The sequence below is a fragment of the Meriones unguiculatus genome, chromosome 15, assembly GCF_030254825.1.
Source record: "Meriones unguiculatus strain TT.TT164.6M chromosome 15, Bangor_MerUng_6.1, whole genome shotgun sequence".
Classification (NCBI taxonomy): domain Eukaryota; kingdom Metazoa; phylum Chordata; class Mammalia; order Rodentia; family Muridae; genus Meriones; species Meriones unguiculatus.
The window spans coordinates 50,869,830-50,883,678 of NC_083362.1; the positions used below are offsets into that span (position 1 = coordinate 50,869,830).

At 36.1% G+C, this 13,849-nt stretch overlaps 1 protein-coding gene across 9 annotated transcripts in view; it reads left to right on the plus strand.

Moving 5' to 3' along the window:
• Zdbf2 (zinc finger DBF-type containing 2) overlaps positions 1 to 13,849 on the plus strand; it is a 36,856-nt gene that overhangs the window by 10,364 nt on the left and 12,643 nt on the right. For 6 of the 9 annotated variants that reach the window (XM_060368483.1, XM_060368484.1, XM_060368478.1 and 3 more), the window contains one exon: positions 12,217 to 12,347. In XM_060368483.1, the coding sequence (XP_060224466.1) occupies positions 12,289 to 12,347 (59 nt within the window). In that variant the 5' untranslated portion in view covers positions 12,217 to 12,288. Of the gene's footprint in view, positions 1 to 4,595; positions 4,680 to 12,216; positions 12,348 to 13,849 lie in introns of all 9 variants that reach the window. The other 3 variants (XM_060368479.1, XM_060368480.1, XM_060368482.1) reach the window with 1 other exon arrangement.

Here is a 13,849-nt window from a genome sequence, read left to right on the forward strand (position 1 = left end):
GCAGCTAAGCCATGGAAGAGGTCCCGGTTCCACCAGGCGTTTGGTCCCCACCCCAGAGCCACACACCAGCGTGCTCTGATCACTGTCCTAGACTGAACTGTGGGTCCCACAACGTCAGAGACTAGGATTTCTAGTCGAGAGATAACCCCATGGTGCAGGAAATGATCAGGAACGACCTTAGGTTAATTTGCCCATTTTTAATGATTATATTTTGCTGTTGAGTTGTTTGAGTCCCTTACATATTATGGGATGAATCCTTTGGGTGGCTGAGTATGGTGACCCATGCTTTCTAAGCAGTCAGGGAATCTAGAAGCAGGAGTATCAGGACTAGTCTACACAATGAGTTTGAGGCTAGCCAGAGATGCATGAGACTATGTCTCAAAAACAAAACACCATCAATAACAAAACTAAAGAATTTTGTGCTGGTGAAGTAGCTAGGTGGGTAAAACACATGCCACACAAAACTTAGGGGCTGAGTTTGACTCTCTAGAACCCCTGTATGCAAGTCATGGTAGTGTACTTCTGTACTCTCAGTGCTTCTGTGACAGAATAGGAGCGCAATGAGCAGCAATGAATAGCTACTATGAAGACATCTTGTTTGAAAACAAGGTAGAAGGGAAGAACTGGTCCTGAGGTTGTCTGATTTTTACATTTGCACCATGGCACATTCATGTCTGTTATGTTTTCTTTTAGTAGTTTTCTTTTACACATAAGAGTGCCTCTTAGTTACTGTTCTATTGCTTGGAAGAGACATCATGACAAGGCAACTCTTAAAAAAGAAAGCATTTAATTGGGGCCTGCTTATAGTCTTAGAGGGTTAGTCCACCGTCATCATGGCAGGGAATGTCGTGGCAGGCGGCCATAGTGCTGTAGAAGTAGCTGAGAGCTTTACCTCCTGATCATCAGGCAGCAGACAGAGAGACTGAGGCTAGCATGGGCATTTGAAACCTCAGTGCCCACCCCCCCAGTGACATACCTCTTCCTATAGGACCACACCCTATCTAATAAGGGTCCTGATCCTTCTATTCCTTCCCAAATAGTTCCTCTAACTGGGAACAAGTAACAAACATAGGAGCTTCTGGAGGTCATTCTCATTCAAATCACCAGAGAGTATGATATATTTGGATTGATTTTTTTATATAGTAAGAGATTGAAGTCTAGTTTTAGTCTCCTATATTTATTATTATTACAGAGTCTCACTGTGTAGCTCTAGCTGTCTAGAGCTATGTATACCAGGCTGACCTTGAACTCACAAAAGTCAACCTGCGTCTGTGCTGGGATTAAAGGTCTGAGCCGCCACACCAGATTTATTTTCCTATATATAGATGTTGAAGTTTCATTCCAGCACCGTTTACTGAAGAGACTTGACTTTAGTTGGTGCCTTACGTTGCTCTTACTGGTCAGCCACTCTTAGTTAGCTCCAGATGGGTGAATTATATGTTTTTGTTATGACCCTTTGGTGTCCCGCCTCCTGGTATCATGCTGTTTTTGTTACTATAGTTTTGTATTATGTTTCAAAGTTACTATTATAATGGCTCCACCTTTTTTATTTTGCTCAATATTGTTATGGTTGTTAAGAATATTTTAGGGTCTGCATGAATTTTGTGGTTGCTGTTTTTTGGATTTGTTAAGGTCATTGGTATTCTGACATGAATTGCAATTGAATCTTTAGATTGAATATTATGGAAACTTTAGTTATATTCTTCCAATCCATGAACATGAACTGTCTTTTTTTTTTTTTGTATATGTGTCCTTCTTAGTTACACTCTTCATATTTTGTAACTTTTCATAGTAGAGCTCACTCATGTCTTTGGTTAAATTAATATTTAGGTGGTAGTGTTATTTATTGTCATCATCATTATTATTGGTAGCTTTCTTGGTAACCTTTTAGTAGTATGTAAAACACTTGCTTTTTCTATGTTGATTTTATGTCCTATACCTTTATTGAATTTGTTTTTCAGTTTTGAAAATATTTTAATAGAGTCTAGTTTTTTTTTTTTATCTTAGTAAAATTATGATGTCTGGGGCTCAGCAGTTGAGTGCTTGCTGCTTTTGTGGAGGACCTGGGTTTGGTTCCCAGCACTTACATGGCTGTAATTATAGCTTCAGGGGTCTGGTAACCTTTTCTGGTCTCCATGGGTACCAGGCATGCATGTGGTGCACGTATATGCTTGCAGGTGTAACACCTATACATGCGTGTGTTTTTAAAAAAAGACTGCCATCTACAAGTGAATAATTTCATACCTTTTATGTCTCTTATTGGGGTGGTCTAAGGCTTCCAATCTGATACTGAATATGAATGGTCAGTTTGGGTATCTTTGTCTTGTTACTGCTTTCAGAGAAAATGGATTTAAGCTTTCGTCCACTAAATATGATGTACATTGTGGAAAGTCATGTGCAGTTTCTGTTATGCTGAGTTGAGTTACTTTTACACCCGATTAAAATTTTTTATCATGAAGGAATGTTTAATTTTATTATATTTTTTTCTGCATATAATTAGATGATGATGCAGTTTTATATCCTTCATTATATTGATGAGATATGTTTGTTGATTTAATATGTATTGAGCCATTTTTACCTTTTTGAGGTAAATCCCACTAGTTATGGTCTGTAATATTTCTTACGTGTTTTGAATTTGATTCATTAGAATTTTGTTGAGAATTTTTGTATCTGTTTGTCAGCAGTATCCATCTGTAAAGATTTGGTAAGAATCTGTCAGGTCTCGGGATTCAATTTCTTGTGACATATTTTACTGATTTAGCCTTCTTGTTATCAGTTTACTGATTTTGTATGTTGTCATGGCTCAGTTTTTGTAGGTTGTATGTATATAGAAACACACTCCTGAAAGATTTGATTTTTCCAGTCTTGGCTTATCATTGTTCATCATAGTTCCTAATGATCATTTGTATTCCTGAAATGTTGGTTGGTCCCTGTCATCCCTGGTTTTATGTAGATCATCCATTTTACCCTTCTCTTTTCCCCCCATCTTTTTTCATGCTGCCATTTGTGTGCATATGGTATACCACTGAGCCACATTTCTAGCCCTCTTTCTTATACATGTGTATTTAGATAAATTTTAGTCTATTTCTTCTGTGTTTGCTATTTCCTCTTATTACTGTAAGTTTGGTGCTTTCTTGATTTCTTTTTTTTTTTTTTGGTTGTTGATTTGTGGTGGTATTTAAACATTTATTTATTTTTTAATATTTTTTATTAAAGCCACTTTTTAAATTTTTATTAATTACAGTTTATTCACTTTGTATCCCACTGTACCTCCCCTCCTCCTCCCCTCCCACTCTCACTCTCCCTCCCTCTTCCCCACTTGTGTCCTTCCCCCAGTTCACTGATAAGGGAGGTCCTCCTCCCCTTCCCTCTGATCCTAGTCTGTCAGGTCTCATCAGGAGTGGCTGCACTGTCTTCTTCTGTGGCCTGGTAGGGCTGCTCCCCCTTTAGGGGGAGGTGATCAAAGAGCAGGCCAATCAGTTCATGTCAGAGACAATCCCTGTCCCCATTACTATGGAGGCCACTTGGATACTGAACTGCCATATGCTACCTCTGTGCAAGGGTTTCAGGCCATCTCCATGAGTGGTCCTTGGCTGGAGTATCAGTTTCAGAAAAGACCCCTGTGCCCAGACTTTACTGCCTACAGATTGGGAAAGGATCTTCACCAACCCTATATCTGACAGAGGGCTAATATCCAGTATATATAAAGAACTCAAGAAGTTAAACAGCAACAAATCAAGTAATCCAATTAAAAAATGGGGTACAGAGCTAAACAGAGAATTCTAGATAGAGGAATATCGAATGGCAGAGAAACACTTATAAGAAATGTTCAGCATCCTTAGTCATCAGGAAAATGCGAATCAAAACGATCCTGAGATTTCACCTTACACCCATCAGAATGGCTAAGATAAAAAACTCAAGTGACAATACATGTTGGAGAGGTTGTGGAGAAAGGGGAACCCTCCTCCACTGCTGGTGGGAATGTAAACTTGTACAACCACTCTGGAAATGAATTTGGCGCTTTCTCAGACAATTAGGAATAGCGCTTCCTCAGGATCCAGCTATACCACTCCTAGGCATATATCCAAAAGACGCTCAAGTAAACATTTATTTTTTTTAAATGTTTTGCCTTTTGCTTTATTCCATAGGCTGTAGTGTGCTGTTTCAGTTTGTTTTAAGACATTTTAAATTTTCTTTTGATTTCTTCTTTGGCCCATTATTTTTTTAAGAGCATGTTAGTTTCCATGTGCTTATACAGTTTTATTCAATTCTGATCAAAGATACATGTGCTGATTTTTTTTTTTAATTTGTGGAGAATGTTCCATATGCTGTTGAGAATAATACTTTTTCTATAGTTATTGGATGAAATAATGTTGTAAATGTCTGCTTGGCCCTTTTGGTCTATAATGTTAACAGTTAAGCTGTGATGTCAGATATCAGGCTCTTTGTAGTTTTGTGTAGACGGTCTATTTTTAGAAGTGGGATTTTGAGTACCCATTACTGGACTAGAAAATCCACATATATGTGAATGTGTTTAAAAATAAAATTTCCTTTTGCTGAGTTGATTTTTTTGTCATTATATCTTTTCTCCCCAGTTTTTTTGTTTTGTTTTGTTTTTTTTACTTCAAGTTTATTCTGATACAAATGTGGGTATTCCTGCTTGGGTTTTGTTTACAATGGTAAGTCTTTTTCTGTCCTTCACCTCTAAGAAGTGTTACTTTACTCATGAAATAAGTTTCTTAGAGCAGTATATCATTGTGTCTTTAAAAAATCTTTATTAAGCCAGTCTACATCCTTTGTTTTAAGAATTTAACATTTATATTCAAGCTTATTATTGATAAATAATGATACACTCTTGTTACAGTTTTAGATTTTTTTTTCTAATTTTGGTATATATTTTGCTCCTTTTCTTACTCATCTTTGTGGTTTGATGATCTTCTGTATTTGATTCTTCCCTTGTGTTTTTGAACAACTGTTGAATTTTATATTTGCACATACTTTTATGATGGTAGTTGTCTTTGCTTCTAGTATAGAACTGTAACAGACATTTCTTTTAGGGATGGATGGTCCGATGGTGGGGAGTTACTGCAGTTTTTGTGTTTTTGGAAAGACTATATTTCTCCTGCATTTCTGAAGGATAGCTTTGCTGGGTATATAGTATTGGGTTTTTGTTTGTTTGTTTGTTTTCATTTTATAGGGGTTTTGAACATTTTCCATCCTGAAAACTTCTGCTAATAAATTTTGTTAGTCTAGTGGGAACTATCTTTTATGTGATTTGATGCTTTTTTGTTGCTATTTTTAGAATTCTCTTATTTTTTAGCAAATTGACAATGATGGCTAGGAGTTATTTCTCATTTTTCTTTACTATAACAAAATACATGAGATAATTATCTTATAAAGAGAAAAAGTTTGTTCTGGCTTTTAGCTTGGTGACAGTTAAGTTTGTAATTGATAGGCTCTGTTACTGTGGGCTTGTGGTGAGACAATGTAGCATGGCAGGGAATATAGTGAAATAAGCCTTTCATCTAATGTCTGGAATGTGAAAAGTTGAGAAAACAAGACCCCTGGAGGCATATTCTCAGTGACTTAAAATCTCCAGTTTTAGACCCTTCAACCTTTTAAAGGTTCTAATAGTATCAAACTCAAGACCAACGTTTTTTAATTCCTGAGCCTTTGAAGGACATTCCAGATCTCGTCTTGTGTATAAGACTTTTGATCAAGTTTCAGAGGTCCTTCAATCAGTCTATCTTTACTAAGATAGAAAGTTTTACATTTTAGTTGAATAGGGTTCTGTCTTTTTTAGAACACCAATAATACCAACTTGTCATTTCATCATCTCCACTAAATGTGATAAGCCTTTATTCTTAATTTTTTTATAAGGCTGGGTTACTTCAGGAAGGCAGGCAGATTATGATAGGTATTTTGTGGAATCTGCAGATGAATTTGTTGAGTATCCATCTTAGCACTGAGTCTTCCAGTTTGTGAGTAGGGAGCATATATTTCCATTACATAAAGCTTCTAAAACATTTCAACCTACTCTTAGGTTTTTCAGTGTACAAGTTATGTTAAACTTATTAATATTTTTAATGTTATTTCTAGCGTACAGAAATATATTAGCATTTTAAAATACCGATCTTACATTATGCAACTTTGTGGAACTTATTAGCTCTAATTTTTTTTTGTGGGTCCTTAAAGCTTTTTGTATGTAAGATCCTTCTCTGTACAAAACAATCAATTGCACTAGTCTTCTAATTTAGATAACCTTTTTCCTTGAACCTCTAGTTCAGTAGGTATCAAGTAGAAGTGGTGAAAATAGATATCCTTGTCTCTGTTGATCTTAGGGAGAAAGCTTTTATTCTGTCAATATGAAATATGACACATAAGTGTGTTTTTATATAGAAGACCTATTATTAGGTTTAGGAAATGATCTTCTGTTCCTAGTTTGTTGAGTGTTTCATTATGAAAGGGTACAGGACTTGTCACATGGGTTTATGTGTCTGTTTTTTCCTTAGTGTATGAATCTAGTAGATAAGTGTATTAGCACAGGCTGCCATAATAGTACAAGACGGTAGTACAAGATGCCATGGTAGTATAAGATGGCCTAAGCGACCTGATTTTTTTCTCTTGCTGTTCTGAAGGCTATGAAGTTCAAGACCAAGGTACTAGATGATTTGTTTGTTTGTTTGTTTGCTTGTTTTCCTAGCTATACTTCCCTGTCTTCTCAATGTGTCTTCACTTGTAGAGGAGGTTGAACAATAATACCATGTTGTATTAGGACATCATCCTTTTGGTGTCATGTAATCCTAATTACTTCCTAAAGTTATTTTTACTTTTAGTCATGTTAGAGGTTAGTAATTCAGCATATGAATTTTGGTTGGATGCAGGTCTGTCTGTAGTGCAGACCGATGTTTGGATGTTACTCTGGTATTGCAGTCTTGATAGGTCTTGCTTGGTTATGGCATATAGGTAGTTCTGTTTAGATATTGCTGGATTTTGTTCATTAATTTTTTTGAGGATTTTTACATATATATTTGTAAGAAGTGCCTGTCTGTGACTTCTTTGTTGGTGTCTTTGTGTCATTTTGGTATTAGGGTAATAACAGTTTCATAGACTGAATTGAGTATCATTCATTACCTTCTGTTTTTGTTGGAAGAGTTTTATGAGATTATATAGAGATTTATGAGTTATATAGAGATTTTGACCAAGTATTCGTTATAGTAGTAGATACTGTTTTCTGACTAGGCTTGTTCATGTAGAAGTGTCTTTTAAGTTTTTCTTCAGGGTCTAAACTGTAATTGTGTCATAGATGAAACAGCTTATAATGATGTTCTGGTTTTGTAAATGCTGAACTGTTTTTTTTTTCTTAGATGATATCTAAGATAACTGTAATATGTAAAAATTCTGTGTGGTGGCATTTGTCTTGTTTATCTAATAGAAAACACTTAATTCCATAGTAATAAAAACAAGTTTTTTTGTTGTGATTTTTTTTAACCCCTCAACCATTTTTCAAAGAAAATTTTTTAATGCTGGTCATAAACATGAGGCAGAAAATAAATGAAGTCTCTTTATCTTTCTCTAATGATTGATAAATTGTTTCATTACATGACTGGACTTATTGAACCATTGGCAATCGTAAAACATCAATTCTTTAACTACAGGTTCTAGTCAATAAAGATTTGATGCAACCCCCCCCAACATTTAAAATAATTTTTATTCATTTGGACACTCTTACACTGAATTGGCATTTAAAAGGATTCTGTTGATCACAGCCAGGTTAAAAGCTTGGAATATATATATATATATATATATGTATATATATATATATGTATGTGTGTATATATATATATATTTCAAAGCTTTGGAAAACTACTAAGGCAGTGAAGAAATATGGGGCCTAGATCTAGTGGAGTATTCAATAGAAAACAATGGGAGCCAGAAGAAAGAAAACAACTGCCAACCTAGAATTCTCTACTCAATAAGTATAACTTTTCAACGTAAGGTAAAATAAAAATATTTTCAGGAAACAAAAATTAAGGGAATTTGTCACCAGCAGACCCTCACTAAAGGAAAAACTAAAAGGAGTTCTTCAGGCAGAAGGAAAATGATTCCAGATGGAAGCTCAGAGCTATCAGGAAGTAATGAAGAACAATGGAAAGGTAAATATGTAGGCAATCGATAAATCTTTGTGGGATTAACAGCAATGTAGGTTGGGAGGGTAAGTAGAATTAATTTCTAAGGCTCTTACATTGTTTAAGGAGAGAATAACGTAGGAAGTGATTTTAGACTTTGATAGTTGAGACTTGTCATTTGTTCCTTAATAGTAGCCAAGGAAGAGAGTCTATAACTACTAAGCTAACAAAACAGGGAAATTAGAATAATAAAGCAAAGGAAGAAAGAAGAGAAAAATACCATAAGAATAATAACAGTATGCCCAAGTGAAAATAGACATACTGTTTGAATTAAAAATATGTTCAATGACTCTCTGTGTATGTTTTTACTTCTGTGGTAGAACACTTGCTTGTCATATATGAAACTGGGAGACCCCAGCAATTTGAAAAGGAGAAATAAAATTGTATTTAATACTTTATGGGAGGTCCTAGCCATAGACATAAGAAAGAAAAAGAGATAAAATGACTAAAATGATAAAGATAATTGGGTGAGAAGATAAAAGGTAATAATTTATCATAATATGACGATGGGCTAGAAAACCAAAACTAGATAAACTTAGAATTAGTGAGTTTAAAAGCATGTGGGAACCAGGTGTGGTGGTGCATGCCTGTGCCCCAAGCACTGAGGAGGCTGAAGTAGGAGGATCATTAGATTCTGTTTGTGCATTTGAGATCAGCATGGGCACCATGGACAGCCTCTGGCTAAAAAAAGTAAACAAACAAAAAACCAAAGTAGTTGGACCAATAGGAAATTTCTATTTGCAAATTCTCTGCAGAAAATTAAATTTAAAGAAATAATTTACAACATCAAAGAAAATAAAATTCTGAGGAATAATTATAGTAAAATGTATAAAACCTTATATATAATCTGTCAACACTGAAGGCTAAGGATTTAGCTCAGTGATGGCATGCCTGCTTAGCATGCTTTAGGCCCTGGGTTAAATTCCCAGCATTGGGCAGGAGAGGGACCTAATATTTTCATGGATTGAAAAAGCCAATATTAAAAGTGTCCAGTTTTCAGAATTACTGCACTTATTCAGTGAAATTCCAGTGAAAGTCACATATATTCCAATGAAAATTAAGCCAGTATAAATATGAAGTGAAAAAAATGAGAACACAGAATCTGAGCAACACGGTATATTCAACTAGATAAGCATGCTTACTCAGCTTTGCTCATGAAGACAAGGCAGTTTTGGTGATAGTTAGAAAGAGCATAGAAACAAACTCTAGGAATAGATGGATGTGCACATGGTCTTTGACAGAGTGACACTGCAGAGCAGCAAGGAACAGGATTTCTCTAGTAGATGTTTATATATCAATTGAGTAGCTAGTTGTGAAAAATTGAAACTTTATCATTGAATAAATCTGTGTAAAGGTCATTCTAAAGGAGTTAAACGTATGAATGTTGTAGGTAATATAATAAAGGAACTAATAACAGATAGAATTCTTCATGACTTATGAGAAAGCTTTCTGCCAACAAAAAGCATTGAAAACAAAATTTATTCTGGACTGCAATAAAATTAAGACAGTGATAGATGATTAAGAAAGTGAGAAGATCAACTATAGAAAGGAAGATGATGCTTCAAATACACATATTTTCATGAAGAGATCATGTCCAGAATAAGTCAACTCTACAAGTTAATAAAGAAGAAGACATCTATTTGAAAAGCAGGAAGAGGAGTTAGTATGGTGGCACAGGCCTGAAACCCAACATTTGGAGACAGAAGTAGGAGGATTCCAATCGAATTCAAGGCCAGCCTGGGCTGCATAATGAAGACCCTGTCTTGAAAAAAAAATGAGGAAGAAATTTGAATTGACTCATAATATAAGAGACAATCTGGATGCCAGTAAAAATGAAAAGCTATCATCAGGTTCAATATATGACACTGAACACCTTCCACAACAGCTAAAATGTAAACAGAATACCAAGTGTTGATGGAGCAATGCAAAAACATACTGTTGACTGAGGCACAAATTGTCCCAGCCACTTTGGAAGATTAGGTACTGAAGCTGAACATACATGTGCTGTATGACACGGACATTCTACTCCTACTAATCTAATGTCTCTTGTCACACAAGACAAATAACAAGGTTCTTTACAGCATTGTTTGTAATGTGCAAATGCTGGAAACAACCTAAAATCCATCAAGAGCAGAATGCATAAAATATGATAATTCATACAGTAGAATACAGATGTATGTGAAGAGGAACAGAATACAGTTACTGTCGAATAGGGTCATAAATGCAGTGCTGAATGAGAGGAGCTCAGTGCAAAAGAGTACGTGTCGTATGGTGTCATTTATATGAACTTCACTCAGAGCCTTTCAAAACTTAGTATTAGAAATCAGGATTATAATTACACTGGGGGAAGACAGAAAGGATATCAGATTGGTATGGGACAGTAGAGGAATATCTAGGTACTTACATTCATGAATAGATGATGATGGATATGTTTATTCTGTGATGGTTTAGGGGGCTACCTACGAATGTGTTGTGTATTTGTGTGATATATATGTTGGAAAATTCTCCAGAAACCCACATGGGACATGTATAATGTGGTAGCCCCTGCAGCCTGCACAGATGCAGCCCTCCATTCACATTGCTCCTTCTCTGTTTGCCTTAGCAGAGAGACAACAGGGTTGGATTTTAGTTGAGTCTTTATTTGTTCCCTCGTATACTTTTTTTTTTTTTTAAATTACCAGCAGTCTAGCTCTCGTGATGTGTACTAGACAGTGGGGGAGTTTATAGCAAAGGATTTTGAGACTGTCATATTTAATTGTTCCTGGGGCTAAGGTAACATTGCAGAAAAGAATCTCATGTCAACACAACAAAGGAAATAATTCCAAGACTCGTAGCAGTGGTCAGGAACTAGCAACCTGTTTTGTTTTGTTTTTGTTTTTAATAGTACCTTGACTTTGATATATTAATACATGATTTTTCTTAAGTATTGTTAAAGCATGCTATTATGTTATAAAGAACATATTGACTAATATACTATTTATACTAGCTATTTGACAAAGAAAAGGACATAAACTAAAGTTTGACTCGCATTCAAATTCTGCCCTTCCTGTTTGGTGGGTACAGAACCTAAGGCAGGTGTTCTTTTTGTTTGTTTGTTTGTTTTTTGTTTTTTTTTGTTTTGTTTTGTTTTGTTTTTTGTGCCCCACTCTCTTTGTGTCAAGAGAGGGCATTGTTCTTGCCGAGTGAAATTGCAGTGAGCAATTGATGGATTGAATAGCCTGTTTGTGGCATATGGTTTGTTTCAGCCTATGTTAGATTTCTTCTTATCACATTGCTAATCCACTAATACTAGTATCTGTGGTAAAGCTGAAGACTCTAATGTGCTTACACTAATATTCTGCTAAGGCAGAATTATTCTTATTCACTGATGAAAATGAAATGAAGCATTTTTTGTGAGTTAATCTTTGTTCTTTTTAATACCATAATCCAACCCTGTTCTCTCTTTTTGTAGTTTTTTATTGTAAAAATGCTCATGGGAAAATTTAAAAAATTTAAGAAAAATTAAAAATTATCCATGGCAATATCACTTAAAATATACTTTTAAGATTTTAGTATGTTTTCTTCCATTTGCTGTACATACCATTGTCTCTATATTTTTAAATTGTAGTTTGAGATAGAACCATACATATGATTTTTGCTTCTCTAATTTTTTTCTTAATACATAGTATTTCTTAATGTTATTATGATTTCTTTATTACTTTAGGTAGCTGCATGGTATTACATCTTAGTGTACATTATAGTATAAGGATATTGTTACGGAGTTTCCAGTTTTTTGTGGTTTTTTGTTTTTTTTTTGTTATATGTTGTGTTAAGCTTCTTTTTGATGTCATCCTTAGATGTATTTTAGAAGAATGTAACAACTATATATTAGGGAAACATACTTTTATGGTTTTAGATGCACATATTAGAAGTGCTATATGGAAAGAATATCAACTTATATTTCTGCAAGGGATACATTCATGAGTCCATTTTGTGTTACCATGAATAACAATTACTTATTTAAAATACCCACTATTTCTCTTTATAGCACTTGTTTAGTGCTCAGCACAGAAGCCTGACCAGACAAAGCAGACGTCGGACAATTACCAATAACAGTCTGATGGAGCGCTTCTTGCAGGATGTCCTACGACACCACCCCTACAATTATCAAGACAGCAGGTAAGGTAGTTCAATGGAATGTTAATATTTGTGTCAGTGTTATATTCCCCCCACCCCTGCCATCTTGCTTTGCAGCCCAGGGCTAGTCATGACTGGAAATGTGGTATAGCTCAGACTGCTCTCAACCTGTCAGTCTCTAGTGATAAGATTATATGAATGTGCCACCATACCTAGCTTAGTCTGTATTTGAATTTAAAAATACAAGGTACAAAATTATTTTGTGTTTATGGGACTAGGGATCAAACCTAAGGGCTCAACTATGCCTGCAAATATTTTACCATGGATGCATTCCCTGCTCTGTAGTAAATTGTTTTATTTAACCAATCAAAATAAATAATTGGAAACGAAAGTTACTAGAAAGTGGTCGAAAAGCAGGCAACAGAGTCCATGTCAGAGTCAGCCTCCATTCTCCTTACTGAGGGACCTATATGAGGACTGAGTTTCCCATTGGCTACATTGGTATAGGGGGGCTAAGTCCAGTCCATACATGGTCCTTGGTTGGTGTTTCAGTCTCCATAGGCTCCCCTGGGCCCTGGTTAGTTGGCTCTGTTGGTCTTCTTGTGGAGCTCCTGTCCCCTCTGGGTCCTTCTATCATCCCTCCCCCCGACCTCTTTCACAATGTTGCCTATGCTCCACCTAATGCTTTGTTGTGGGTCTCTGCATATGTTTACATCAGCTGCTGTATGGAGCCACTCAGAGGAAGCTATGCTAGGCTTCTGTCTGCAAACATACCAGAGTATTGTTAATCATGTCTCATGGGAGAGAGAGGGTTGGCTCTCTCCCATGGGGTGAGTCTGAGGTTGGGCCAGTCATTGGTTGGAGACTCCCTCAATCTCTGATTTAATTTTGTTCCTGCACATCTTGTGGGTAGGGTACATTTTAGGTTGAAGTTTTGGTGGGTGAGTTGGTGTTCCCCTCCCTCTACTAGGAATTGTATCTAGTTAGAGGGTGGCCTCTTCAGTCCCCACATGACCCGTTACTAGGGGTCTCAGCTAGAGTCACCCTCATATCCTCCCTGAAGCCTACCCTGTCGTAGGTCTCCGACTTACGACAGGGAAGTCCCCACCCAAGGTTTCTCTTCTCTCTGCAAGCCCTTTGTCTTCCCACCCCTGCTCTTCCCAGGTCTGATACCAGCCCTCATTTCTCTCCTTCAGTAATTTTTCAGTTGGACTTGCAAGCTAAAATTTCCAAGTTTGATGTCTTCCTGTTTTAGAATATTCACCTTATATTAGCTTATGATACTCTAGGCTTCCCTTGTCTATGATACCTCTTTTGGGGGTCTAAATATGATGTTGACGTTTTGCACTGGATGTTGCTGCTAACTGAATGCTTTTTGAGAGCTAGGCTATCTTTCTTTGAGTTTGCTTAGTGCCTACCATAGAGCGTACCACTGAGTAGAGAACCAAAGGTTCTCTACTAAACCTTTAGTAGGTGATTGCTGTGACAGAATTAAGACTATGACACTGTCATTAGGACAGCTATTTCTTTATATGAAAGAAGGA